The 26,314-nt window shown below is 43.3% G+C and overlaps 1 protein-coding gene across 11 annotated transcripts in view; it reads left to right on the top strand.

Annotated features, from left to right (window-relative positions):
* Positions 1-1,331: 1,331 nt before the first annotated feature.
* The window catches only part of TPD52L2 (TPD52 like 2), a 134,872-nt gene continuing 109,889 nt past the window's right edge, over positions 1,332-26,314 (top strand). For 6 of the 11 annotated variants that reach the window (XM_078651678.1, XM_078651673.1, XM_078651671.1 and 3 more), the window contains exons 1-2: positions 1,332-1,464; positions 21,407-21,564. In XM_078651678.1, coding sequence (XP_078507804.1) covers positions 1,446-1,464; positions 21,407-21,564 — 177 coding nt within the window. In that variant the 5' untranslated portion in view covers positions 1,332-1,445. The remainder of the gene's footprint in view (positions 1,465-21,406; positions 21,565-26,314) is intronic. The other 5 variants (XM_078651679.1, XM_078651677.1, XM_078651674.1 and 2 more) reach the window with 1 other exon arrangement.

Here is a 26,314-nt window from a genome sequence, read left to right as displayed (position 1 = left end):
TCAAGTAATGCCAGAGTATCATGGCTTCAACAGAGACCAGATTGCTTAGGCACCGTATGTAGGAGCTCATACATTGTTCTGACTATCGTCATTGAACGCTTGCTTGAGCTAGGCATGAGCCTGATGCCTGGCTTTGGCTCAGCTCAAGGTCCTCTCGGACCCTCAAGCCCAAAACCATCCAAGCTTTCATATGACTTCTGCCTGCCACACACGCTCTACCCTCATATGGCAAGAATTGAAAACAAAGCATAAACATTTGAAGTTAAAATGAGAGAAAGAGATACCCCTCTTGTGGCTGAATTGCAAATTGTGAAACCAGAAAACCTCTGATCAATCCTGGTTCCCCGCTTGGCCATATTGTGTGATCTCAAGCAAATATATTACTTCAACGAGCCTCCTTTTTTCCTCGGTTAACACGTATGACAAAACCTCCTTTAAATACGGTGCTGTCTGGATATGTGATGTACAAAAACCTTTTGTTTTTGATTTAATGGACTATAATGTGTCTCAATCTACAAAAAAAATAGAACAGATAACAGGTAACTTGCCTCTTTATTCACAAATGGTATCAGAGCCCGTGATCAAGAATGTTTCTAAGATCATGTTAACATTCTAATACTTTTAATAATAAATAATCAGATGTGCTAATGTGAAACACATCTTTCCGTGTGTCAAATAAGTAAACATCTTCAATTTGGGAGAGAGTTCACATCTTTTTACATGATGTCTGTTCTGTTGCATAATTTACATGGCAAATATTTTCTGTCTCGTGCAGGGGGGTTTCCCTTTGCTCGGCTTTCTATGTTAATTTGTTAGCTCGCCCACATCCAGAAAACATCCAAGTACAGCCCTCTCGTGAATGGTGCTTTAATAAACAAGCCATCTACAAAGAAGACGGACAAGATGAATTATGCTGACGCCCTTTTGTGAGCTATACAACCCTAAGCGCCATCTTTCAATTGTATACTTCGAAGTAAGACTGTGAAGATTGTTAAAAAACTAAAATATATCTCTTTATTTTGTAAAACAATATCAAGTAAAGTGCAACAAAGGTAAAAATGTAAATTATTTAATAATATATGACGTTTTATAGCAATGGATCACGTCAAAAAGGCTTCTCTTTGGTAGATCATATAGCCATCTGTTCCTTTTACCTTTTTATTTCTGATTTCTCCTTCATACCTCACTTCCTTTTTTTTCGAGAATATTGTATTTGTTTGTTGGAACGTTCCTTTACTTTTGTAATATTTTGTGGTGGGGTGGAGGGGTTGGAAGGGTAGAGGCGGATGAATATAGAGCCCTCGTAGGGCTGAAATGTCCTACCTCTATGTCCACGACCCTTCACTGTAGTCTTGTTTCTGCGTCTCGCGCGCTGACGTTGCTCGCTCTGCTGGTTCCGGTTACTGTCAGCACTGTGTGTGAGCGGTTTACGAAACCGGAGAGAAATGGAGCCCGCGGGGCAGGGTAAGAGGGTCACGGGATGCTGTGTAGGGGACGGAATGGGGCTGTGAGAATGAGATGGTGGCATAGAATCTTAAGGTGTGGGCAATTGGAAGTACGCGCATGAATATGGGGGAGATCGATACGTTGCCAGGATGGGAAAGGCAGGGGAGCGGGTGTGGATGACGGGAAAGGGCGAGTCTATGGAATATGATTAATGTACATGGTAGGTGTGGCGGAGGTACACCGTCATGGGGTAGGAGACCACACATCCGAGCGATGGGAGCAGTGTTAGTGTTCAGGGGGGTGGAAGAGAGTGGAGGAATGTGGGTGACAGGTGGAGTAGAAGTAATAGGGAGGAGGAGAGTAATGGGGTGTGGGGGAGAGGATAGGGCGGGTGACCGGGAATGGGAGAACAATCTAAGGAAAGGGAGAGTTGACCGGAATGAATGAGTTAGAGACTACTATTTAAGGAATTAGATCTGATTTGACTTATTACACGGTCCGATTGTCCCGTTTACGTGATTCCGGTGTGCATATGTAATAGCGGCTGAGCAAGAGTGCCATGGGCCCTAATGCAAGAGACGAAAAGATGTCTAATCGTTCGTTAGCACTTCAGTGATGTTTGAAAACAATTAATATCTGTACATTTTAAACCTAGTTAAAGTTGGTGAACTTGGCTGGCAGACTCAATGCTTATGGCATTCTGTTTGTAAAGTAGACTCAAATTCGTGGAACTATCAGCTTTACTCTAGTTAACCTCTAGTTTGTTAGGCGTAATTTCGACGTATCATCCCATCGGCACCATCATGTCATACCACCACTACTGACAGCACTTTGCATTGTCCTATCTATACATGGACTGTTCTCCTTTTTCTCTCTTTGGCTGCACTTCCTTTTTGTTGAGCCCAGTCTTCTCTTCATGCCCTCTGTTTTTCTTGGAAGCTTAAAATTGGTTTATCAGAAATAATTAGTTGGCTATATAGCACAACCACAGCGTGAGTTTCATCTTCCCATGCTCATCTTGATGTACATAAAACAAGACTTCTGCGTAAGGAGGTTGCTAAATATGAAACACTTTTTTTTAACGTTTTACACCGTTAGTAACAGTACTTTTAAGAATTGTATATTTTGGTACTTTGTTAATATCAGAGTACTAACTGTTGGGGCTGATGACCTAGTGTGGCTGTCATTCTTTTTGCTGTATTGATAAAAGGATGTGATAGGGAGGGGGTGGTTACAAATCCAGAGAATTCGTTTTACTCTGCAGATTTCAACTTCTGTCATTTGGTGCACAGCATACAATAAAAGTACAAGGTATAAAATAAATATGCGTAAAAGGTTGCAAATAGACGAATAATTGACATTTGGTGTATAAGAATGGAGGAAAAATATTTAGAGGCTCATGGTAAGGTGACTGTGCTCAGGGCTAGCATCAAAACACTCATTATTTTGAGTTTCATTGATAAGCTTTTGATTGCTCACTCTTGGTTTGAAGATGAGTTAATAATTATGTTAGGACTAGTGAGAGGGTTCAAGTGCTTCAGAGGTTTGAGGAGTTGTCTCTTTCTACAGACAACATTGATTCATTGTTCGCTGGCTCCAGTTCTGTGTTCCAGATTATTTTTAGAACTTCTTGGGACTAGTGTTTCCTTGGCTCCACATTTTTCTTTAACCAACCGAGAATATTTGCCCCACTTTCCAATTGTCTGCTAATTTTTTTGTTCTGGCCTTTGGACAAGGCGTTATACTCGTGCCAGTAGCTTATTTGGTGCTGCTATTTGTCACATAGTTCCCACATTTGTGATGTGGGAACCCATTGACATTGAAGATACTTTCTCTCACAATGAGTACTAAAGTGATCTGGAAAACCTTATATACAGCATGCTTCCATCTTGGGTGTGGAATGTCTGCCCTGTTGTGATACATTTTAGGTTTGGAAAACTCATAAGTACAGTAGTGGGATCACACAATAAACACTATTCCTATCTTGGCAGTGCTCTGAACGAGAAATTCATGAAGCTGTGGTAGCATTATAGGACGTTGACCTTTTTTGGACATTAATTGAGAGAATTCTTTATTAATTGGTTTAACAGAAAAAAAATTACAATTTAAAACACGACTGATTCGTACAATAAAATTGGCAATGATAAGTATTAAAAAAACAGAGGGTTTTAAATTACTAGAAGTTTAGGGAGATCATTGTGAGCTAATAATGTTCTGCTAAAAAGGCCACAGTTTGGTTTTCTGATGTTTATAGTCTGTAATTTGATTATTGAGCCTTTTAACTCGGCCGCCATACTAAGATGAGAAGGGTTTGGTTGCAGTTGTGGCTTCCAATAGTTTTGAAGCTTTAAGGACAAGTTTTGTGAGCCCGATTATTCAACTTAGTATTGTGGGGATTTAGAGCTGACAATATTGCTTGGCGGCAAGATCAAACTCTCAACCTGATCCATTGATCCCACAATAAGGACCGTCTGGCCATGAGCAGTGCAGGGCATACGCAATCAATGTGTTCCATTGCTTCAGAGTGATAACCACACAACCTGCATTCAATACTGCTACCTAGACGACGCAGTTCGGGAAGGTTCTTCAGAAAAGGCCAGTCACCCATCCTCAGGGCTAAAAACTTTTGTTTATGGTTATAATGCCTTGCTTTATTTAGGCTTTGGCTTAGATGTGATGCTCAAGTGACTTGAAGTACTTTTTTCTGCTTAACTCCTGCAGTCTTGCAAATTTCTGTCTTTGGGATTCTATCAGTGGGTGACGTCTCCTAACCCACTGTGTTAAGTTCAGTGTTGGTTGTCCACCTCTTTCTCGCTGTCTGCTGCTCTGTTTGTGCCTCCACCAGCCCATTCAAGGTGTCATGGTGTACTTGTTTCTGTGGTCAACAGGGCATAGTCAGCAGCTCGGTATTCCAGGCGAATGGTTAAAAGTATACCTATATCTGCTTGTTTCTTTTAAAGTTTTCCTGCCACAAATGTTCTTCTGCTTTTTCCATCCTTAGTTGGATTTCCTTCATTCGTCTTCCCTTAACTTCGAAGAAAAAATTTTCATTGGAATTTTCCTCTTCTATCATTATTCACTATGTTAACTGTCTTACAATTTTACCTTGCAGACTGTTAGGTTTATTATTTCAAGTTGCATTGACTACTACCTTCAGGGCTATATAAGGACCAGAAAACACAGGCATGTGGCTACTAAAGCTCTCGAGATAGAATGAAAGAAGGTGATTCTTGTCATCTAGTCCAATTTCTTCCAAGAACAACCATCTACGTCCCTCCAACCCCAGTAGAAAAATATTGAGCTACATGCACACAAAGTATACCTCTATGAAAATATGTAGGCAACCCGTTTTCTGCCAAATAAATGGAATTCCTGTCCCACTTAATGGATAAAGACAAAGGCATCATGGAAAATATCATATCCAATTTAACCAACAATAATATACCCCATAACTAGAACACCTAGGATTCCTTCTTCCTAATCACCAAAGACCAACACTGCAAGGGGCTAAATTCATCACTTACTACCCATAAATCTTATGATCATGGCGACTGGAATTATGCAATTTTGTGGCTGTAGCGTTTACTGCATGATTATGGATTTCTGTATTTGCCATTTAATCCATCATCTGCTGCATAATCTGCAGATTTTACCACAAAAAATGCTTCTAGCTCAAATGTATCCACAGTACTTAAAACACAGTGACACGTGTTTCTGTGCAGTGGAAGGCCCTTTCCAAAGTGTGACTGGTCACCTTTGTGTTACTTATTACTGTATTTGGGACTTAAACTGGTACTACTGAGGAGAAACCTTTGCCCAGACAGTGTTAACATGTTTAACAATGACAAAAAAATGAACTTTTACTATTGTAAAATGTGCCTCATTACCCACATAGTATGCCTTTTGTTGCTGCATAACTTAGTCTTAGGTAAACCTACTCATGGCTCTAGAAAACAAACAAAAGGTGCGTTGCTAACCAATTTATTTGATTTCCCACCCCCTAGCAGCCAATCATTCTGGTTTCTGTACTAGCTTCTGCCCTGAAATAACCCCACTTAATATGCTGGGCAACATTTATTTTATCTTTGATGACGGAGTTCCCTGTTGCTCTTATTTTCATCTCTCATCTGCAGGTGACAATATTGATCATCACAGGCTAATTTTATCAGAGCAGCACCTGTTTTTGAAGGCCAAGTTCTAAGTTGGTTCTCGTGCTTTATATACGGGGTTGCCCACAATTTGTCAAGGTTGAAACTTACACATTTTAATGCGTTATGCTGCCATGCGATGTTCCACAGAGTATGATCCCTCACTTTTCAATTCTATTCGAGGGACAAGGCCCCTCAAACCAGCAATATGTTTATGACAAATAAATCTACTTGAAAGCTTCCTCTGTCATTGACAATGTCATCCCACGCTCAGGCTTGGCAATAATTCAAATTTGGATGTCCTACAACTTTCTGATAAATCCACCAGAATGTGGACTTCTAGCTACCAGGCCTAGACAGAAAAACAACTCCAACCCCTCACCCATTGACAGAATAAATGTAATAAAAATGCTTCTTCCCTTCCTCAGTAAAATCAGTGTGCTTTACTCTAGACTGCACCCTGTCGCTGTGCTCTCACATGAACCTAGTAGCAAGAACTGCCAAGTATAATCTTCACTCACTAAGAAAAAAATCTGACACGTGCCTTCCCCGCCTTAAAAGTGCAACACACCCCTTTCTCATTTCTTGTCTTCACTCTGATGAAACGTATTGGCAGGATACCGCAGTCCATACTGGCATCTCTGAAAGCAATAGTACTCTCCACGGCTAGCCGTCCAGCATCCCCAATTACATTTGATCACATCTCACCAATTTTAAGAGACCGGCACTGGTTACTGTTGGGAGCCAGAAATGAATGCAAGTTTTAGTGTCTTGGTTATAAGTCACTTTATCTAAAGAATCCTCCCTATTTAACAGACCTGCTCACTATCTGAGGAGGTCTAAGATTACTTTGAAGCAAGGACTTGTTTCGCCCAGAAATCTAAAAGTTCGTATCCAACTAATTCAAATCACAGAATCAGACTTTGTTGTGGGTGGCTACATGCTGAATTTCTGTGGCACTTAATTGAAAAAAAACAGCTTTCTCGCCTCATTCTCAGGAAACACTTGAACACTCAGATTTTCAAGTTATTACAGAAATATTTAGCTACTCTTTTCAGCTCTGACTATTGTGTTCTATGCTCTTAAATATACAGTGATATAATTCTTCTCTACCATAATTAGATTCTCTTTTTCTTATGCAGTCCTTTTTATGTTTGATATAAAACACCAGTTATCAACAGTAGAGAGAGGGAAAAATGATAAAGGAGCACTCTTGGTCCCCCAGCTAAGGTAGCTTAAACAACAAAAGAGTATGCCTTCTTGTGAGAAGAGCAGGCAGGAAGACTCTTACTTAGATTTTTTAGGTCTCGCCTGTCAATGCGCATGCGCATTGAGCAGAGCGAGACTATAGGGGCTTAAACAGAGCTTACCTAGACTGGCGATTTGATGCAGTGCATGTGTACTTTTAACTCAATGCGCAAGCGCAATTAGTTAAAATGCGCGTGCACATCATCAAATCGTCAGCTTGGTGCCGCCAGCAGCTCTTCCCGCTCCGCCCCCTGCTGCATCAAAGGCTTTGCGCTCTGCCTCAGCCCAGCCATTCTCCTCCCCTAATTACCCCCTGCTGCATCAAAGGCTTTTTCACCGCCGGCCGGCCATGCTTTCAGTTTCACGGCCGGCCGGCGTCCGTGTCTTCTTTTTTTTCTTTTCATTAATTGAATGCGCTCACAGCTGCAAGCCGGCCGGCCATGCTTTCAGTTTCACGGCCGGCCGTGTCTTCTTTTCTTTTTTCATTAATTGAATGCGCTCACAGCTGCAAAGGTCTGCACCCTCCATCACTGGTAATCTCCCCATCTCTTGCCCACAACGAATGGATAACCAAAATGTATAAAACCGCCTCATGAGTGCTGCAAAGCCCACGGCCCCCCTCCCCTCCGACAAACTTTAAGAAATCCAGGAATGCTGCTGATTTCATCTCAGTCGTTAAGAGCCCGCACCGTCTCAGAACCAGCTTGCTTTTTTTTAGTCATGCCATAAGTATGCGCTATATCCACATCCACTTCCAACACCACATCCACCACCACCGCATCCACCACCACCGCATCCACCACCACCGCATCCACCACCACCACATCCACCACCACCACATCCACCACCACCACATCCACCACCACATCCACCACCACATCCACCACCACCACATCCACCACCACATCCACCACCACATCCACCACCACATCCACCACCACATCCAACACATCCACCACATCCTCCACCACCACCACATCCACCACACCCACCACCACCGCATCCAACACATCCACCACCACCGCATCCACCACCACATCCACCACATCCACCATCACCTCCACCATCACCTCCACATCCACCACCACCACATCCACCCACCACCACATCCACCGCCACATCCTCCACCACCGCATCCACCACCACCACCGCATCCACCACCACCACCGCATCCACCACCACCACATCCACCACCACCACATCCACCACCACCACATCCACCACACCCACCACCACTACATCCACTACCCCATCCACCACTACATCCACCGCATCCACCACCACCACCACCGCATCCACCACCACCACCACATTCACCGCATCCACCACCACATCCACCATCACCATCACCATGACATCCTCCACCACCACATCCACCACCACATCCACATCCACCACCACATCCACCACCACATCCAACACATCCACCACATCCACCACCACTTCCGCCGCATCCACCGCCGCATCCACCACACCCACCACCACCACCACCACATCCACCACATCCACCACCACATCCACCACATCCATCACATCCACCACCACTTCCACCGCATCCAGCACCACCACATCCACCGGATCCAGCACCACATCACCTCCACCATCACCGCCACATCCACATACATCCACCGCCACATCCACCACACCCACCACCGCCACATCCATCACACCCACCACCACCACCGCATCCACCACATCCACCGCATCCACCATCACCACCGCATCCACCACCGCATCCACCACCGCATCCACCATCACCACCGCATCCACCATCACCACCACATCCACCATCACCACCACATCCACCATCACCTCCACATCCACCACCACCGCATCCACCACCACATTATTTACAAAATGAAAAGCCATTGTTATTTGTAATATCAATACATCTAAGTCACGTAAATACAACACACATTGCATTACAAATGCTATAGGTGTCACATTTGCGAAAGTTAAAACTATTGACATTGTAACTGACAAAGCTATTAATTTTACTATTTTCAAAACCAACACATAAATAACAAAAGTGTCATTTACAATACCAATCGCTCAAACTTTCCTAATGCGAGACCTATTGCATTTCCAATGCTTGTTCAGCAAGCCCTCACTCACCAACCTAGCTGGTGACATGCTTCATCATCAGGCCCCACCAGGAGAGGCAGAGTGCCTCCCCGGTGTGCTGCGACGCCCGAATTACTGCGGAGCTGTTTTTTTGTGAAGAGTTGAAAGTGGTGGTTTAACAGTAATTCTGGCGTCGCAGCACACCGGGGAGGAACTCTGCCTCTCCCGGTGGGGCCCGATGATGAAGCACGTCACCAACTAGGTTGGTGAGTGAGGGCTTTCTAAAGAATCTAAGTAAGATTCTTCCTGCCTGCTCTTTTCACAAGAAGGCACACTCTTTTGTGATATAAAACACCGTAATACCAATATGACACAGCAACAATATATAAAATGATTAAAAAAATGTAATGGATGCTGAAGCTGCTACAGAGATAGCATGGATATAGGAGTAATTACTTGGGTGGGTGCAGTCAACAGGTTGTACAGTATCTTACTAATATTTTCTTTTAACTGTTATAAACCCCTTGAAACCTTTTGTGAAATGAAAATACCTCAACTTTTATTTGCAGCTAAAGAACAACCATGAAATCACTGGGAATTGTCCAAAACAAAATGCTGGAATTGGCAGTACAGCCTTTCAAGTGCTGTATCTACAGCTGAATCAATTTTTGTCAATTGGAGATCACCTCTACCTTCCTTTAGAAATAATTAGTGTTTGGCAGGAATGCACATTCCAGAGCCTAGCATGAGGTCATCAATCTCATGGAACAACACAAAACACATCTTTGGTTTCCATAAAGGGTCTTCTTTTGCTGTGGCTCATTTTAGGAGTGCACCGCATGAGTGGGCTTCTGGCATTTTGGGTTAACCTCTTGTTTACTGCTGATCGTTTGTGGATGTTTGGGTGTGCTTTTGTCACAAAGCTCCTAGTATTGTTAGCCACCACTGCTTTATGTGTATATAGATTTCTGTTTGAATTTCGGACTCCTGTGAGCTAATTTAATCTGCAGGGTTTTATGACTGTGGCTTGTATGCTTGGATGTTCCATTGCGAGGGCTTATGACCGTATTAGCCACTGCTCCTTTTTGGGATGTGTAATATATGTTTAGGGTTTCAACCACTTAGGTTCAAGTTTTAGTTTTCTGCTCCTGCTCTTTGTTTTTATTTTATTGGTCACTGCATACACAGACTCGGAAGTCATTACTTCACTCACGTTCATTAGGCATCTGTGACAAATGAAGTAAGTTATATCCTGGGCACCATTTGCCAGTGCTTGTGCTCGTCTGTGGTCTCAAGTTCGGTGCCTTTGAGGGACAGTCCCTCGGGAGAGTAAAAGGTCCTGCCCCAGTAAGTAGGGCAGTGGGGTTGTGTCGCAGCTGCCCTTACAACAGTCCTCGGAGGTACATCAGCACCTGTTTTCCCAGAGTGGTCTTCGAGGGGCCTTGTGAGTGAGCTGGCTGATGTCTATTGTAGGCCATGGCAGCAACTCATCTTTGATATGGCACACGTGATAGAAGTTGTACTGCCAAATGGGGCTCAGAAGGGCATCCCTAAAGGCCTAGCACCTAGCATGTTTGTTAAACGAACGATAATGGTGCACCCAGGGGGCGTGGGTGACGGGCAGTGACGGCCGTGCCTTGTTTTCCTCTGCAGAACAGGAGATTACTGTCGCTAATCCCTTTACCCAGATGTTTGCTCTGCGTATGCTGGCATGTCGGTGCATGTGGCCGGGCTGGGGGTGGGCTTGTGGCGATTCCTGCCAGGGCGTGTTAGCTGCAGGCCTTCTCCATCTAATGTGCGCGCAGCCTGTGCTCGACAGGCGCCTTCCAGCTGCCTTTTGAGCGTGGTCCCCCGAGGCCTGCGAGAGCGGTGGCGGCGAGACTCGGTATGTATGGGGCATGGCGCATACCTGCGCGGTGTCATCAGCCGCTCCCTCGGGCGGGCCTGTTGTGCTTGACCCGCAGGTATCGTTGTGCTTCCTACGCCCTGCTGCCTCTTGTGGAGGCCTCGAAGCGCTTCAGAACGACCGGCGTCTTGTGGGCCGCGCCCCGGGTGCATGAATGGGAGAAGGTGCTGGTTGAGGTGACATGACGTGACGTACTGTGCACCCAGGGCCGGCTCCAGACCTGTGCTCGGGCGCAGGCCGCAGACTCGCGCAGGTAGAATTCAGGCCGCGCAGGTCGCCCTCCTCAGCAGCTGAGGTGGAGCTCGAAGCCTCGGGGCCGCTCTTCTGTCTTTCCTGCTCGGTAGGTCGCACACTTGGCAAGTGGGAAAGGATATGTTTTCCAAGGAAATGTCGGCATGGTTTACCCGGAGGGCCCTGCCTGTTGAACGGGATATATTTGTTTCGGAAAAACGAACTGTTTGCTAGCCGGGCGTGCCAGTGACGTAGGGTATAACATGGAGCAGATTATTAATCTGGTGGAAGTGTTTCTAGTAAAAGGCCGCAAGTAGCCCAGACGGCTTCTCACGTTACCTGAAGCTTTGGGAATGCCAGCCTGTCTGGCTTTAAAGCAACGTCGTTTGTGATGTGAAGCATTACATGTAGATAGCATGAGGATGGATATGTATTTGTGTGGAAGCAAATAACTATAATAATATTGCTGTGGGTTAAAAGGTTATTGACAGTTGAACTGTCAAGCCAGGCGTAAAAATCCATGTAGTTTAATGACTGCCCTCTTTCCATCTGTGCTGCTCCCAGAGAACAGTGCCATAAATGATCTATTTATCATTCTAAGGCACTGTTACTGTTAAAGCATTACACTGTCATGTGTGTGCCATTGAAAGGTCAAGCTCAGGCAGCTGGACAAATAAAATGATAACAGTTGTTTGGAGGGCAAGCACGTTTTTGTGGACTCGGATGCCTGCTGCCGAATCAAAACATGTACTCCTGGCTCCCAACATGTTGTCACAGCCAACGCCCCTCTCTAGTGATACCCACACAATTGTCTGGCGACAGCTGCATTGTCAAACCAGACAATAAAAAGGCAGTAGAGCAGGTAACTTTCTTGAAGGAGCATTGTGTTCAACGCTTGAGCAGCAGGAATTTTGCAGAGTGGTTAAGGTTAAAGCAAGGAGACAGCAGAGACTAGCATTCCCGATACTTTTTTGCACCCACAGGCGCACGTATACCTGTCTGTTTCTCGGAGTTGCCAGCCCTGGAGCAATTCTTTGTTCAACCGCATTTCAATAGCTCATTTGGTTAAGTCTGTAAACTGGCAGCTAAACTTGCTCCCCCGGTTAGCCAGAGACGGCTCACACACATTTAAAGGTACACTTTTGCACAGTTTTTCTGCTGCACTTAGTACTGAGGTTGGCTTCATGGATAAGCACTTACAGTTACCGATAGTTGGGTGAAATAGGGAAGAATGAATGAGTGATCAGTATCTAAGATTACACAGTTTAGTAAGTTAGGAACAATCAATTGTAATGTTGGTCAGTTGATTCCACTGCTGACCCTAACCACACAACCTCTGTTTCTTGTGTGCACTGTCTTTTTGTATAATAGGAATGAACTCCTTATTTTCCAAACACGGACAGTATCCGAAGAGGCTTCTTCACAGCAGATTGAGACTTGGGTTATTGAAGGAATAGGATTGATTCAATAGTCCTTTCAAGGAACTTGTTCTCCTGGTTGCTGAAATGAGAGGGTTCTATAATCGGTGGCATGTTTTTGCTGGTTAAAGGTTTGGTTGTAGATTCAGAATCAATTGTGTAGGAGGTTGTTACCCTGGAAGCTTATCTCAGACTTAAGGGACTGTGAGATGGTCACAGTGGCCCAAGGTTAGGTGCTATTTATGTCGCACAACTTCCAATTGGTGCTCTTGCCTCAAAATAACCTTGTAGATTGAATCATTCACATGTGCACCACCACAAAGCCACAGCACTGTTCGTTCGCCAGTTCGAATCTCCTCCGAAGTGATAAAGATGTCTTTAAATTGAAATCCTATATCCCATTCTAAAACAGGCTTTTTTTAAACCAGCAGCTTCAGAATCGCTCTGCTTTTATGCAGGTGTTGAGGTAGTCTAATATTGGTAGACTCTTCTAGTGTATACTGAGGGGCACCAGCAGAGTTCAGTTTTTTGGGGACTGTCTTGGCAGCTGTCTTCACATCTTGTGGGATCAACCAAAATCGCCTTAACAATGCTACTGAGAGTTATGCTTTGGCTCTGCCCCAACCATGTTGGTTACCTTGAGTACAGTATTTGAGCTGTACTTATGCCGTTACACCAAAAACAGTAACAAGTCAACCTGCTGAAATGTATCATGAAAAAATGTCTGGGGAGGGAAAAAGGCAAAACATTTGCCATTTGCTGTGTTGGAAATCTATTCTGTTGTGTGTGGTTTTCCTGCTGAAAACTAGGACTAAGCGGAATTTACCAAGTGTTTTAAATACCTAAACCTACTGTAATGGTTTTTATCGCCTGTGGTAAATACCTCACCCTGTCAAGCCCAACTTGTAATGACAGCTGAAGAGTACACCTCTGGTGCTCAAGCACAACCTAGAAGTACTACCCAAATAGTCCACTTGAGAAGCCCTTTTCATCCAAGCAATCAAATGGAGTAGCATGTTTGCAATTAGCAAATGCACTTTAGGGCCTCATTACGGATATCAAGTGTTGCATATATGCAAGTACAATGAACAGCACAGCTTCTGTTTGTACTGAGCAGATGCTGCTGGTATAACTTGAGGAATTCTCACCTTGGCTGAGAACTGTCAACTCTGAGGCCTATGCGCATGGCAGAAAGCCTGTTAATATATTACAATGGCTTGGTGAGAAAATCTGTAAAATATGCACTTGCTGGCAATACGTTTGAGCTTGATCATAGCAACTTAGCCTTTCCTTCTTTTTAGGTTGATAAAATAAGTAACACTGACTTGGCCAAAGACAGCCGAACTTACCTACAGTGCCACAGAACCACAAGACTGTCACTAAGCTCTATGTAAAATGAGCATTGACAAAGGCGATAGGGTTGGCATAATATGCGAAGAGCATTTGTGCATGCCTGTTGCTCATGCCTTAGCACATTAAAGCCAGATAGTTTGACTCTGTCAATTCTTGTTGTGTTTGGTGGCAGTTGAGTTTTTTATTGAGTCTCTTAAGTTTTTATCCTTTGCATCTAGAGTTCGGTGATGTTTGTACCAAAATGTGAAACATGTCTATAAAAGGATGGGGAAAGGGTTTACATCAATTAATGCATTAGCAATAAATGCCATTACGATACAACTGCTGCTGCTCTATCCTCCAGGGCTGAGACATGGTCAGAGTTCAGTTAAAGCACATGTACCAACATGTAGTAAAGAACAAGCCCAGGATTGCAGACCCTTTGTTTACTCCTTGCAGTCTTTTCAGAAGCTGTTAGATAGCTTCTTCAGTTCATTGCTTCTACTAGTAATATTAATGAGACCAGCTATGAGTGAGTAAAAAGTGGATAATATCACTGCACCCCTAATCAGAGGACTGAGCAAGCTACCTAGTTCCTTAAAGACGTCCCTCACAGAAGAGTGTGAAAAAACGCCTTCAGGTTTTAAAAAAAAAAATGCTTTGTCGCGGGTCCCACCCGAGACGTGCAGTTCGACGCCTGAGTTAAGTGGAGCTATATTTGTTTGGGGGGGAGGGGTGTGTCTTTACTTCAAATGAGACGAGGGAGTGAATTAAAATAGTCTTCTGGGTTACCTACCAACGTGGTGTCTTTTTAAATTATTATTTTTTTTTTAAATAATGGCACTCTTAGCCAAGATTAAAATCAGTGGTGGATGTATGGCAAGGAATTTGTGACCTTTAACATCCTTCATAAAGGTAGACATGTTTCAGTCATAATGTCTCTGCTGCCAAGGAGGGTCAGTATGGCTTTCCTCAGGGCCAAGATCGCGTGCGCGCTAAGGCATACAATAGTTTCTCAGTGCGTAACTTAGGATTTCTGAATTACTCCTGAGTTTCTCTGTGAAATAAAGAGAGAGATGCATCATTTTGTACTCTAGTAGACAATACAAACAAGGGTCAAAGGCTAAGTACTCAATGTGCGCTTACGCCATCATGCAAACAGTCCCATCATAAACGGAACTACTGTGTCCTTGAATTGAAATGGCACCATGCTGTTGTATGTGGCTCTGCATTAACTCTCATGCAGACTAATCAAACTTGCAGGTGGTATCCTTCAATGTGATACTTTCTCTGCAGTGCCTGGTGACTTAACATGCACTGCATTATGTCGGCAGGCACGATGTCTGTGACATGCATCGCTTATAATAACAAGGCACATAAATAGAAATTAATCGCTGATGTTATTTGTATTTTGTTTGCAATGGATGTTGCTGCGATGTTTGCAGACATGTCTTGATTTTTCTTGTAGTCATGCCAATATAACAGAGATTACATGGGCATGGTATTAAGTAAACCACAGTGGTTGGGTTACAGATATTCTATTTTCTGATATGCCATACCTGTCGACAAGTATGTTAACAAAGTCTTTATAATATATTGCAATATGTGTGGTTATCACTGTTATAACATTAAACATACGCCTGATTACTAAAAGCGTTGCAGGCCATAGAGATTGCCCTGCCGATACATAGCAGTGCATGTTGTTTTCACCTGGCACTGCGCGAAAACCGCATGATACATGCTCCAGTCCTGCTGCTTTGTGTACACATCTCCGTTTAATTTCTGTTTATAAGCCTTGTTATTATAAGCGGTGCTTGCCACAGACAAGTCGCGCCTGCCGACATATAGCAGTGCATGTTAAGTCACCAGGCACTGCGCAGAAAGTATCACATTGCAGGATAAGTTTGAATAGTCAGCATGAGAATTAATGCAGAACCACGTACAGCAGCATGCTGCAGTTTCAGTTTGAGGGCACGACTGTTCCGTTTATGATAGGACTGTTTGCCAGATGGTGTAAGTGCGCTGAGTGCTTATCCTTTGACCCTTGTTTGTATTGTCTACTAAAGTACAAAATGATGTCGCTCTCTTTTTAAATCATACAGAACCTCAAATGTAGTAATTCAGAAATCCGTTAAGTTACGCTCTATAAAACTATTGCTTGCCTTAGAGCGCACGCAATCTTGGTCCTGAGGAAAGCCATACTGACCCCTCAGGCGGCATAGACATTATGGCTGAAACATGTCGACCTTCATGAAGGATGTGAAATGTCACTAATTCCTTGCCACAAATCAACCCCTTATTTTAATCCTAGTCTAAGGGTACCATTATTCAATATAAAACAAAATATATATATATATATATATATATATATATATATATATATATATATATATATATATATATATATATATATATATATATATATATATATATATATATATATATATATATATATATATATATATATATATATATATATATATATATATATATATATATATATATATATATATATATATACACACACACACACCATGTTGGTGGGCAACCCAGAAGACCATTTTAATTCACTCACTCGTCTCATTTGTGGTAAAAAAAAATACCTGCCAAAAAGCCAGATCCGCTGTAATCCGGAATCGAAGCATACCTTTGACGTGCCAGGTGTCTTGGGTGGGACCCCGATGATGAAGCATGCCACCAACTAGGATGGCGGGTGAGGGTGTTTTTTTACAAAAAAAAAGCAATTTTTTCCATGCTCTATGTGAGTGACATTCATTTATTTGCTTATTTATTTAGTTTGGCGTTTTATAAAGCGCAGTCATGACCTGTCCGGGTACATCTTGAAGGAACTTGGTAGCTTGCTCGCTCTTCTTTTGATTATTGATAGGGGAAGGTGAGCAAGCTCTCACTTCTCACTCTCCTCTTTGTTAGCCTTTCTAGTATTAATGAATGTCGGAACCCTCAAGACCATAGATCAGGACATTTGATGAAGGGCTAGCCCATCCTTGTCAAAACAGAATGAGGACACATTGCAGTGGTGGTGAAAGTAGGCAAAGGTGTCCACCGAAAAGGTTGCACTTCACTTCAACGGTACTCAAGTAAGGGGTCTTATACATTTGGGCTACTGGGTCCTGGTTAGTGTGCTTTAAGACCGAAAAACATAATTACGAGATAATCACTCAAACTATGGGGGAGTGCGTGGGCCAGAAATGAAATCTATTCACACTGTCTCTGCAACATATGACATTTGTGCATGTTGGGGCTGTCGAAGCATCATTGAATGTATCTGGCAAGGTGATGATGAAAAAATACTATATCTTTGCCTGAAAACTCCGAATGACTCTATTGCATCAGCAGTACAGCTGACACTAGATTTGACCACTTTTGAAGAGTGCAAATTTAGAGTGTCGTGGTGTTGTAGGTGTGCTCTATTTAAGGACGCAACTCTCCAGCTAAAGCCTGGAAAGCACTCAGTTTCCATAATTCTGTATGTATGGCTGTGTTTATTTCGATATACGTTTTGGTTAAATTCTTCCCACAGCTATTTTATTACAACAGGATTAACTTGGATCTGTTCTTAAATTACATTTGATCTAGACAGTTAGTTGAAATAGTAGTGAAATGCTCTTAAGAGGTTATCAAATGACATAATACCTGGTTAAATGTCACTTATGGTGATTGTCTTCACTCTGCATATTCACCATCTTTTGTATCAAAGACGTGCCTTTAAAATTGAGTCGTCATAGGCATATTAAATTGCATTACGAGCTGGTTAATAGATAATGTCCTATAATATATGTGAAATTTAATAAGAAATGTTGCTTACTCAACGCGGGTCTAGCTGAGCAAATGCTCCAAATCATAACCCCTGGATCCGACTACAAAGTAATGCTCTATAGTATTCCCAGCTAGAAAAAAAATAAAGTCCAAGGTGACTTTGCTCTGAGAAACAGTTTAGGAGGTGTTTCTTTCATTGGGGCTCTTTTCTTAAAGTGCGAGCAAAGAGGCATGGTCGTGACAGTCCATACCGGTAGCTGCAGTGCTGCAAAAAGCATGTTTGCTTTCCTTTAATATGAATGTTTTTATTGTTTGGGTCACTTCAGTTCTCCCTCGTTCCCACTCCTAAAATCCCATTGCGAAATCTGTTGTCTGATCAACATTTGTATTTCTACAGTCCTCGGTGACTAGTTGGACTCACACGTTTTGCGTGTAGACGAGTCTGTTGTAAGCAATCTATGCATCCTCTTTTAACGCATGTGTTCACAGAAGTTGCACTGTTTGTCAAGTGACTTAACAGCACTGCTGCCTTTTACACCAATATTTTTCATTCGTGAGATGGTAGCTTTGCTTCATTTGTTAAACATAGTAGTGAATAACTCCATTGTGTGATTGCCTCTTCATTGATTCGCTTAGGTCAAGGCCATACTGTTTATGGGCACACAGGCGCACTGTCCTTTCCAGCATAACATCACGTTTGAAAACATTTCCTCTTAGCAGACGGAATGCAGCATCTGATAAACCGCAGGAGTACCGCCTATTACTTTTTACGTCACTGATGGTTACCAGAAGACCCATAGGAGGTGAACATGTCTCTTCCTGTAGGCACTGTTTTTAGTGTTCCTTCATCATTCCTGGATATTTCCTGTTTTATAGATGAACATTCACAACTATTTCTATCCGAGAAGGCTGCAAAAAAATGCGAGAGGCCTGCATCATTTGACTTGACACCACTTTAGGTGGTGAAGATATTTGTAGATTGTGGATGGAGATGCATGCAGGGAATGATCTAAAAATTGCTAACAAAATAGACTTTGAGTTTATTATTACCGTACATTTTCTGATCCTTTTGCCTTGCTTGGCCACTGGCGGGTTTGTGCTCAGCATGGACTTCTGCTATTTTTGTTTCCCCTTGAAAAAGGTGCTCTTTCGTGGCAGCCTTGAAGAGAAGAAACAGGCTTGAAGAGAAGAAACAGTGTGGTTGCTTTGATTTTGCTGGCAAGTGAGCGCAAGTAAAAGGTAGCTAAAATGCTGAAGGATTGCTATGTGGATCTAGTTCATGGTACTTCGGATTTAAGTAGGTTATGGCTAGTAGAGCGCAAGTTGCATGCAGCTGTGATTTGAGAGAGAGAAGAGCCCCATTAATAATCTTCTATATTAGTGTTACTGTAGTCATGCAATGTATCAATTGATTAATAAAATCGAACATCAGAATGTTGCAACACAATTATATGCTAAAATAAAACCAATAGTAAATATAATTTTTTGAAAATTTTGTACGTGTCACTCACAAATTTCTCAAACCAACATGAACCCTGGGGGGTGTGTGGCAATTCAGACTAACCTTTACAGCATCTTTACAACGTTTGATACCATGTGCTACGAACATAAGCAGCAACTAAAGCTTTCTCTTTCGCCCTAAATGCTTATAAGAGAAGAGCAGATGTAATTAATCTGGCCTTTATTGGCACAGCATCATCTCCATCCTGCTCTCAAATGAAGACCATAAACTTCTAATATCCTCCGTGGGGAATAAGAGCAATCATAGCCTGATTTATTTCATTCTGTAACCTTTAAGAAAAAGCAGTGTAGGCACTTTTTTTTTTTTAGGGAAATTCCGATAAGAATTCAATATATAGCCTAGATTCCATTTCTTCAGGTAGTCCATAGGATGTCTTACACTGAAACAATTTTAGTAGGACCCTGTCTCATTCCATGTAGGCTAGCTGCTTATGACCCTAAGTGGGAATAAGCTTACCTCATATAACTTTAAGAATGGGGTCAGCTATGGGATTCAACATTTTGTTATTTTAAAGACTGAAGGCATCATATAATGAAACAGAATACGTCTTGTCTGAGACTGATTAAAATCTGGTTATGCATGTGTCATTGAGCCAAACACCTAAATAAAGGCTGTTTGTAAAATCTCCTTTTTTTTAAGACTCCTATGTACCTTTACTGCTATAAAATTGCAGACAAATTCATGCATTCTAATCATCTACTTATTTCAAATATCATACCAGACAAAATGGTCTGGTTAAAAAAAGAAAAATGGCAAGAACATCCTATTGTTGCAAAATTTTGAATATGCACCTCCCCATTTTTTGGTGAAAACTTGTCGCCTAGTGCTGAGTTTGCCTAGTTCAGCCGCATACAGGCTAAACAGCAGAAAAGCTTACACAAACCCCTGCTTTTATCCTTTATTTATTGGAATAGAGGCTAAACTGTAGTGACCTTGCACACTCTCATCCTTGCATAGTGACCTAAATTGCTTTTAATGGACTATGTGCAGTGCCCTATGATGATCGCTTTGTCCACACTGGCTTTATCATAATCCATAAAGCATGCTTATAGGAATACCCTTGATAGATTAGGGGAAATGAAGAAAAATATCCCTAGTTACATGGATTTTAAGGATATTTTGATTAGAAAGGTTGAAAACCTTTTTAGGTCTCACCTACTGAGATCTGATGTGGAGCATTCCAAAACTTACATTGGTCTTTGGGACATCCCAATATTTACCTTCGGTTGGCTCTGTTGTCAGTCTTGTATTCTTTCTTCTTTGCCTGTGCTTGTTTTATTTACCGTTCCAAGATGGCGGGTACCAATCTTGGCTCGGAAAATGTAGAAAAGCAGGCTGGTAGAAAATAGCAGCTGCCTAAGGCATGCCCCCCCCCCCCCCCCCCGAAAAAAAGCAAAAACCTCTTTAGATGACCACGATTTAGGAGTGGGGAGCAGAGGACCGGCTGGTGGTATGGAGAAGTAAATATGGAAGGAGCCACGGATGGGGTGATGTTTAAGTTGATAATTATAACAAATAAATAAATGAAAGAGCAAACAAAAGCCAGGCATGAGGTGTAAAGGGAGCAACTCTTAGAGCGCAGGGTAACAGGGTGGTGTTTGAAGAGGAAGCAGCACATGCAGTCACATGTGTTCTAAGCTTACTTAACTGCCTTCTTCCAGTTGTGGCGTTTGTGTAAGTGTGGGAAAGAATGCGAAGCGGCAGAGGATACTCAAAGTAACAATACAGGCTGTAAACATGAATGCTTTAACCAGGCTTGGGTACATGAGGGTACAGTGGTTATCCTGTAAGCTGCTTACAGGAATACATATGCATGAGGGTACAGTGGTACTCCTGTGGACTATCACAGCACCCTCATGCTCCCCAGCCTGGTTAAAACGTTCATGTTTACTGCCTCCATTTTTACTTTGAGTGTGCCTTCCCGCTTCACATTCTTTTCTCAGGTCCCCCCACCCAGACATTTCTATTAATATGAGGGAGGGTCAGTTCAGTTGTTACAGTCTGCATAGTATTCCTGGCCTTCTCCAGCCCCCCATGCCTATATAATACTTGTGGGGCACTTGGGTTGACAGATCCAGAATTGTATTTATTCTGCCACCTTCTACTAAGTTAATGTTGTGAGACGTGCAGTAGGAACCTGCATTTTAATCTAAAATCCCCTTAAAATTCTGGGTCCCATTACGTGAGGTCCAACATCTCTCTGACCCTCTAGTCCGCATGGCCACATTGTGGAACATATTGGCTCACAGACTGTGCGTTGTGCTGCTTGTCAGCTGCTTACTTCTGTCCATGTCCCGCTTCTCCCTTGTGACAGATATCAACCTTAACTCTCCCAACAAAGGTCTGCTTGCTGACACCATGACGGATGTTCCAGTGGATGTTGGTGGTGCTGCTGGTGACCCTATGAATCCTCCCCTGCCTGAAGGACTGACTGAAGCCGAAGCTGAAGAGCTAAAGAATGAGCTGTGCAAGGTAAAGTCATACTATGGTCCCTGTCAAACTGTGGTGTCACTTAGCCTCTTTTGATTCAGTGTCTAGGAACAGTATCCACTGTAAAATGTGACCTTAAAAATCTCACTCTGAAGCAGGGTAACGCATCGTATAATCTTGAACCATTAGTTTTCTCTAACTTGAGTGATGCCACGTTCAGTAAAATGCAAATACCAAAATTGCTTTGGTTCTAGACTACCTTGTTGCCTTGGTCTATAAAAATTTGAATGTCAGTATTGCCTTCTTGCCAGACCATCCTTGGGCCATGTAAGCACTTTGGTTGAATATTTCACTTTTCGTGAGCTGCATCTCTGGAGGCAGACAGTAAGCTCTTATGATCACCCACTCAGATTGGATACTGCTGTCACCTACATGTCATATGGACTTACAGGTTTCGGTCCTATAGGTGAAGCAATATGCATATTTACAGACGGCTCTGAAGACTCTGTTAAACTGGGTGTTCCACACTTTGATTTTATGTACACCTTTGTGTGATACTCCGAGAGCCTCAGCTATAGGAGTTAAAGTGCACGCAAATGATACCTTGCCCTGTTTGGGTTTTTTGTCAATCCTGCTAATGTCTCATTGAGAACCACATAAGGGAATGGTGTGGATGAATTTAAGTTTACCCTGTCTGTACAACTAAGAAGACCAACTCTGGTGCTGTCGCAGCGAGACCTATAGTCGTCGACTCTGCTTTCAAGGGAGACAGGAGATGGGCACGCGCAGGCTGCAGATCGGGACGCGCCCGTTCACCACAGTTACGCGCTGTGCCCCTCGCCTGTCTCCCTTGCAAACCTCCTGCAGTTACGACTCCACGCCCCGTCAATGCGCCCCGAAGTGCTCCCTTCCGCTACCACAGCACACCAGCACAATTGAGAAGGGCTCACCCACCCAACCGCCCCCAGCACCCAGATGTGTCTCATCCGCTGGGGTCGCAGCTCTCCTTACCTGTGTAGGTCTCGCAAGTCCAGTCCCGAGGATCGCAGCTCGCGCCCGCGCCATGGCTGCTGGATGCAGCGGGAGGCGCCACTGCGCCCCGTCGTGCCACCCGCGCATCTTCCTGAGGCTCTGGCTCCCTCTCGGCTGCCCACGTGCCCCCCGCACAACTCCTTGCTTCGCCACCAACTCTTTGCCCGCGACCCCGTCTCGCGCTCCAGCAGCCTCCAAGCCCAGGCGGCCGCGCCGCTGACGTAGGCGCGCGCGCTCACACAGTGACTGCTTGTTTATCTTAGCAACTGCACTCCGCCCATGCTTGTTTCAGCTGTTTCCCACTTAATCACATCAGGACTGGCTTTCATTCCTGCGCAGCTTGTCATAGCTGATAGGTGATGCCCTGCCCAGCCTTCCTCCGAACTGTTAATTTTTTCTAAAAGTCAGGTCGACACCCGGTCAGTGGGGTGTCCATCTGCAGCAATTAAAGGAACAGCAGGTTTCTGCTTTGCTTGCTGCAGTCACAGGAATATCCTTTTTGTTAAGCAGATTCGAGTCGGGGTGGCAAAATCGCATGGCGACACCCCACACATCTACGCATTGTGAATGACCACATAACCTGCAATAAAAATAAGAGCTGTTCAATCTGTCCTCTTGTTGAGGCTGCCAGCGGCAACTGAACTTCATATTAAGTTTTAACTGCAGCCCTCCTTTGTGCTGTTTGCCGATTAATATTATGAGGTTTATAGGGGTGAGGGGGACATGAAAAGCGCCCACCTCCTTTGGAATGTTGACCAGAGAAACGCCCCTTCCCAACACCCAATCTATTTGCGCCCATGTGTGGTTTCTGGAGAGCTTTAACATCACCTCACAACCCCTTAAAGGTCAAAATACAAAACGCAATCTGTGCTTTACTTATGGGTGATACATATTTTCATGCTGCTGTTTTGACTTGCTTCTTGTTTTTAATTATTGTTTCCTGCTTTCTTTTGTAGTTGTTTAAATTTCTAGGTATGATCCACCCATGTGCCATTTTAATCGATCCTTTGTTCATGTTACTGTTTCCATTCCCTCTGGTTGCTTTCTTCTTTGTTTTGTTCGTGTTGCGCTTTGTAATTTTATGTTTTCGCTACATTGGAATAAATGTTGCACTTTAGTGCCTGATACATTATTTAAAAAATTGTTTGTTTCTATTGTGCTGTCCGCTACATTGGAAGTGTGTCATACGCATCCTGTTAGGCAGATGAGGTTCTTTAAGTGTCCGACATGCACGCCGCTAAGGCTCCCTGCCTTGTAAGCAGTTTAGCGTGTCTTGCCCAGTGGAGCAGATGAGGTCCACATCAAGCTTCCCATCACAATTGCTTAATCAACAGACATGGAGGGCAGTGCCCCTCAGATTCCCAACACTCTAGTGGTGTCGGGGGAATACATGGAAGTTTCAAAGGCATACAGCAGTCCCTTGAGCAGACGGGGGGGTCGCTCAAGTGAACCAGGGGGCAGTGTCAAGTTCAACTTTCCGTCTTTCACTTTTTGTGCTCTCCTGATTATCCTTTCAGTTGCTTTGGGGCTTCCGGGTCGTTGAGAACAGATTAAGGCGCCAGGGGCTGCTCCGACGCCGAAGTGCCATATCTGTTTGCAACATTATATGATCCAATCCTTTGTCTGACATCTGCTAAGAAAACAGTCAAATAGTTTTTATTATTTTGCCCACTGTTTGCAGAGAATGTCTTAAAAGGGGCTTCTCCTTCATGATTCTTCAAGCAGAGGTTTGCTGTGATTAGTTGGACAGGTTTTCAGAGCACCAGTTGAGACTTGAGGAGAAGGGTGGCTCTTACAAGAGAACGCTTTTTATGGGCAATAGGTTAGTAACATCACACATTTAAGACAAAAAAATATATACTTATTCCCACGAAGAAGTCAGTAAAAGAAACGCTTTTGTGTTGGTGGAATCCAGTTTTTTAAAATAGAAATGTTTGCACGTGTGACCTTTCTAGGACGATTACGTGTTGCTTTCTCGCGTCCCGGTGACGTATCTTGTTTCTAAAGTGATAGACAAGGGCTTCATAAAAGAATGTTGGGACCGTTATCTCCAACCAGTTGTAGTGGACTGGTGCTGCCACCAAACCCAGGGCTCCCTTAACCCTGCCACGTTTCCCATATCCATGTGTGATGTTCAGCTCTAGCCCAGGTTTTTGAATTTTTTTATTCTGGGACTTGCAGTCCGATTTATTCCATTATAAACAAGCATTTGCAATGCAATAGGTCTCGCTTTTACGCGAGTTTGAGCTATTCACATTGCAAATAACAATGCCTTTTATATTTGTTTTCGTTTTAAAAACATAAATAAAAGGCATTGTCATTTACATTGCCAATAGCTTTAACTCTTGTGACTGCGAGACCTATTGCATTGCAAATGTTTGTTCTGACCATTGGTTGTGATGTCCCCTCTGCAAAATCTCCTTCGGCCCCACGCTCTCCCCACTTTCATTTATGGTTATATTATTCCTTAAATAAGGAAGTGTAAACAAATTGTGCTCATAACAATGTTAAGGATAGCTCTATTGTGCCGGCAGTTTAGTTATGTGCGTTTTTGGGGTTTGGGCGAGGAGAGGTTCAGGAGTGAAAAAACAGACCTTTCTTTTCAGTCAGTTCTGTCTTTCTGCCCAAAAGTCACAACTTCTGTTGAGAATTAGGCAGCTCATTTCTGCATTCCTAATACTAGTTTTGGCCAAGCTGAATCATTGCACTGCACTGTCTGCAACCTTTCCTTATTCACTTGTGCACAGTCTGCTGTCATTCATGATTTCCTCACTTGTTTGGGCCAATACATAACACTGCGATCCTCATCACTGTAAATGTCTGCATTTGTGACCTTTTCATCAAATGCCCAACACTGTAAGTAAGTAATATTTATTGTACAGTTAATAAAAACCATTACAAAAAACCAGCAGCGATTAAAAACAATTAAAAATGGAAGATATCTGTAGCAACCTAAATGTTAGTTCTTGTGAGTAGTTAAAAACTCCAATAAAAGGAAGATAGCTTCGCTTAAACAGTACTGAGAATTAAAGTTTAAAAGAACGGAAGGAAAGTTTTTTTGGGGTGAATGATTGTCCGTCACTAAGGCGTTGCTGCAGTTCCTCTGGGGCGATTTCTTGTGGTTAACCTAGCCTCTTTTCCATTTCGTAGAGCGTTGCTGATCTCATTCCATTTTCGAAGTAGTACTGTTCTTTGTCTCCATGTGCTCTAGCCTTTTGGGAGCTCTGTCCGTGTTTATGCCAGTTAGTCAACTGTGCCTCTATGTGGATAGAGTGTCTAATGCTCCAGGGGTATGGAAGATACGGTTTCTTTGTCCATTTGTTCTTACTTTATATTGATTCTGGCTTCTACGGCTTTGATATATTTTACCAGTCGAGAGGCCATTTGGACTTCATCGCCTGAAAAGCAAGCCAGAACTGCTTGCCTGCAGGGCCTGATCCCTTTTTTGTTGAACAGTGGTCCCAGCAGGTTCCTGCGCTCTGTCTGCAGTGCCTTGCAGATTGTAATGAGATGTATGATATTTTCCTCATCGCTCCCGCACAGGCGGCATTTTGCTGGTTTTGGAGGTCGCAGCCAAGGGACCATGTGGTCTGCGGAGGGCAGTACTCCTAGTCGGTGTTTTAGGAATGCCTCTTTTGTTTTTTTGGTGAAGCTGGTCAAAAGATACGGTTGTGGTGCAAGCTTTTTATAAGTGTGTACGGTTAGCCAGCCGTGTGCTCGCTCCGTCAGTGAGGCTTTATCCTGTAAGAGAGATTCTTTT

This window comes from Lissotriton helveticus, chromosome 7, assembly GCF_964261635.1.
Source record: "Lissotriton helveticus chromosome 7, aLisHel1.1, whole genome shotgun sequence".
NCBI lineage: Eukaryota > Metazoa > Chordata > Amphibia > Caudata > Salamandridae > Lissotriton > Lissotriton helveticus.
Note: the sequence above shows the minus strand (reverse complement) of the source record. Positions and strands in the feature narration are given on the sequence as shown.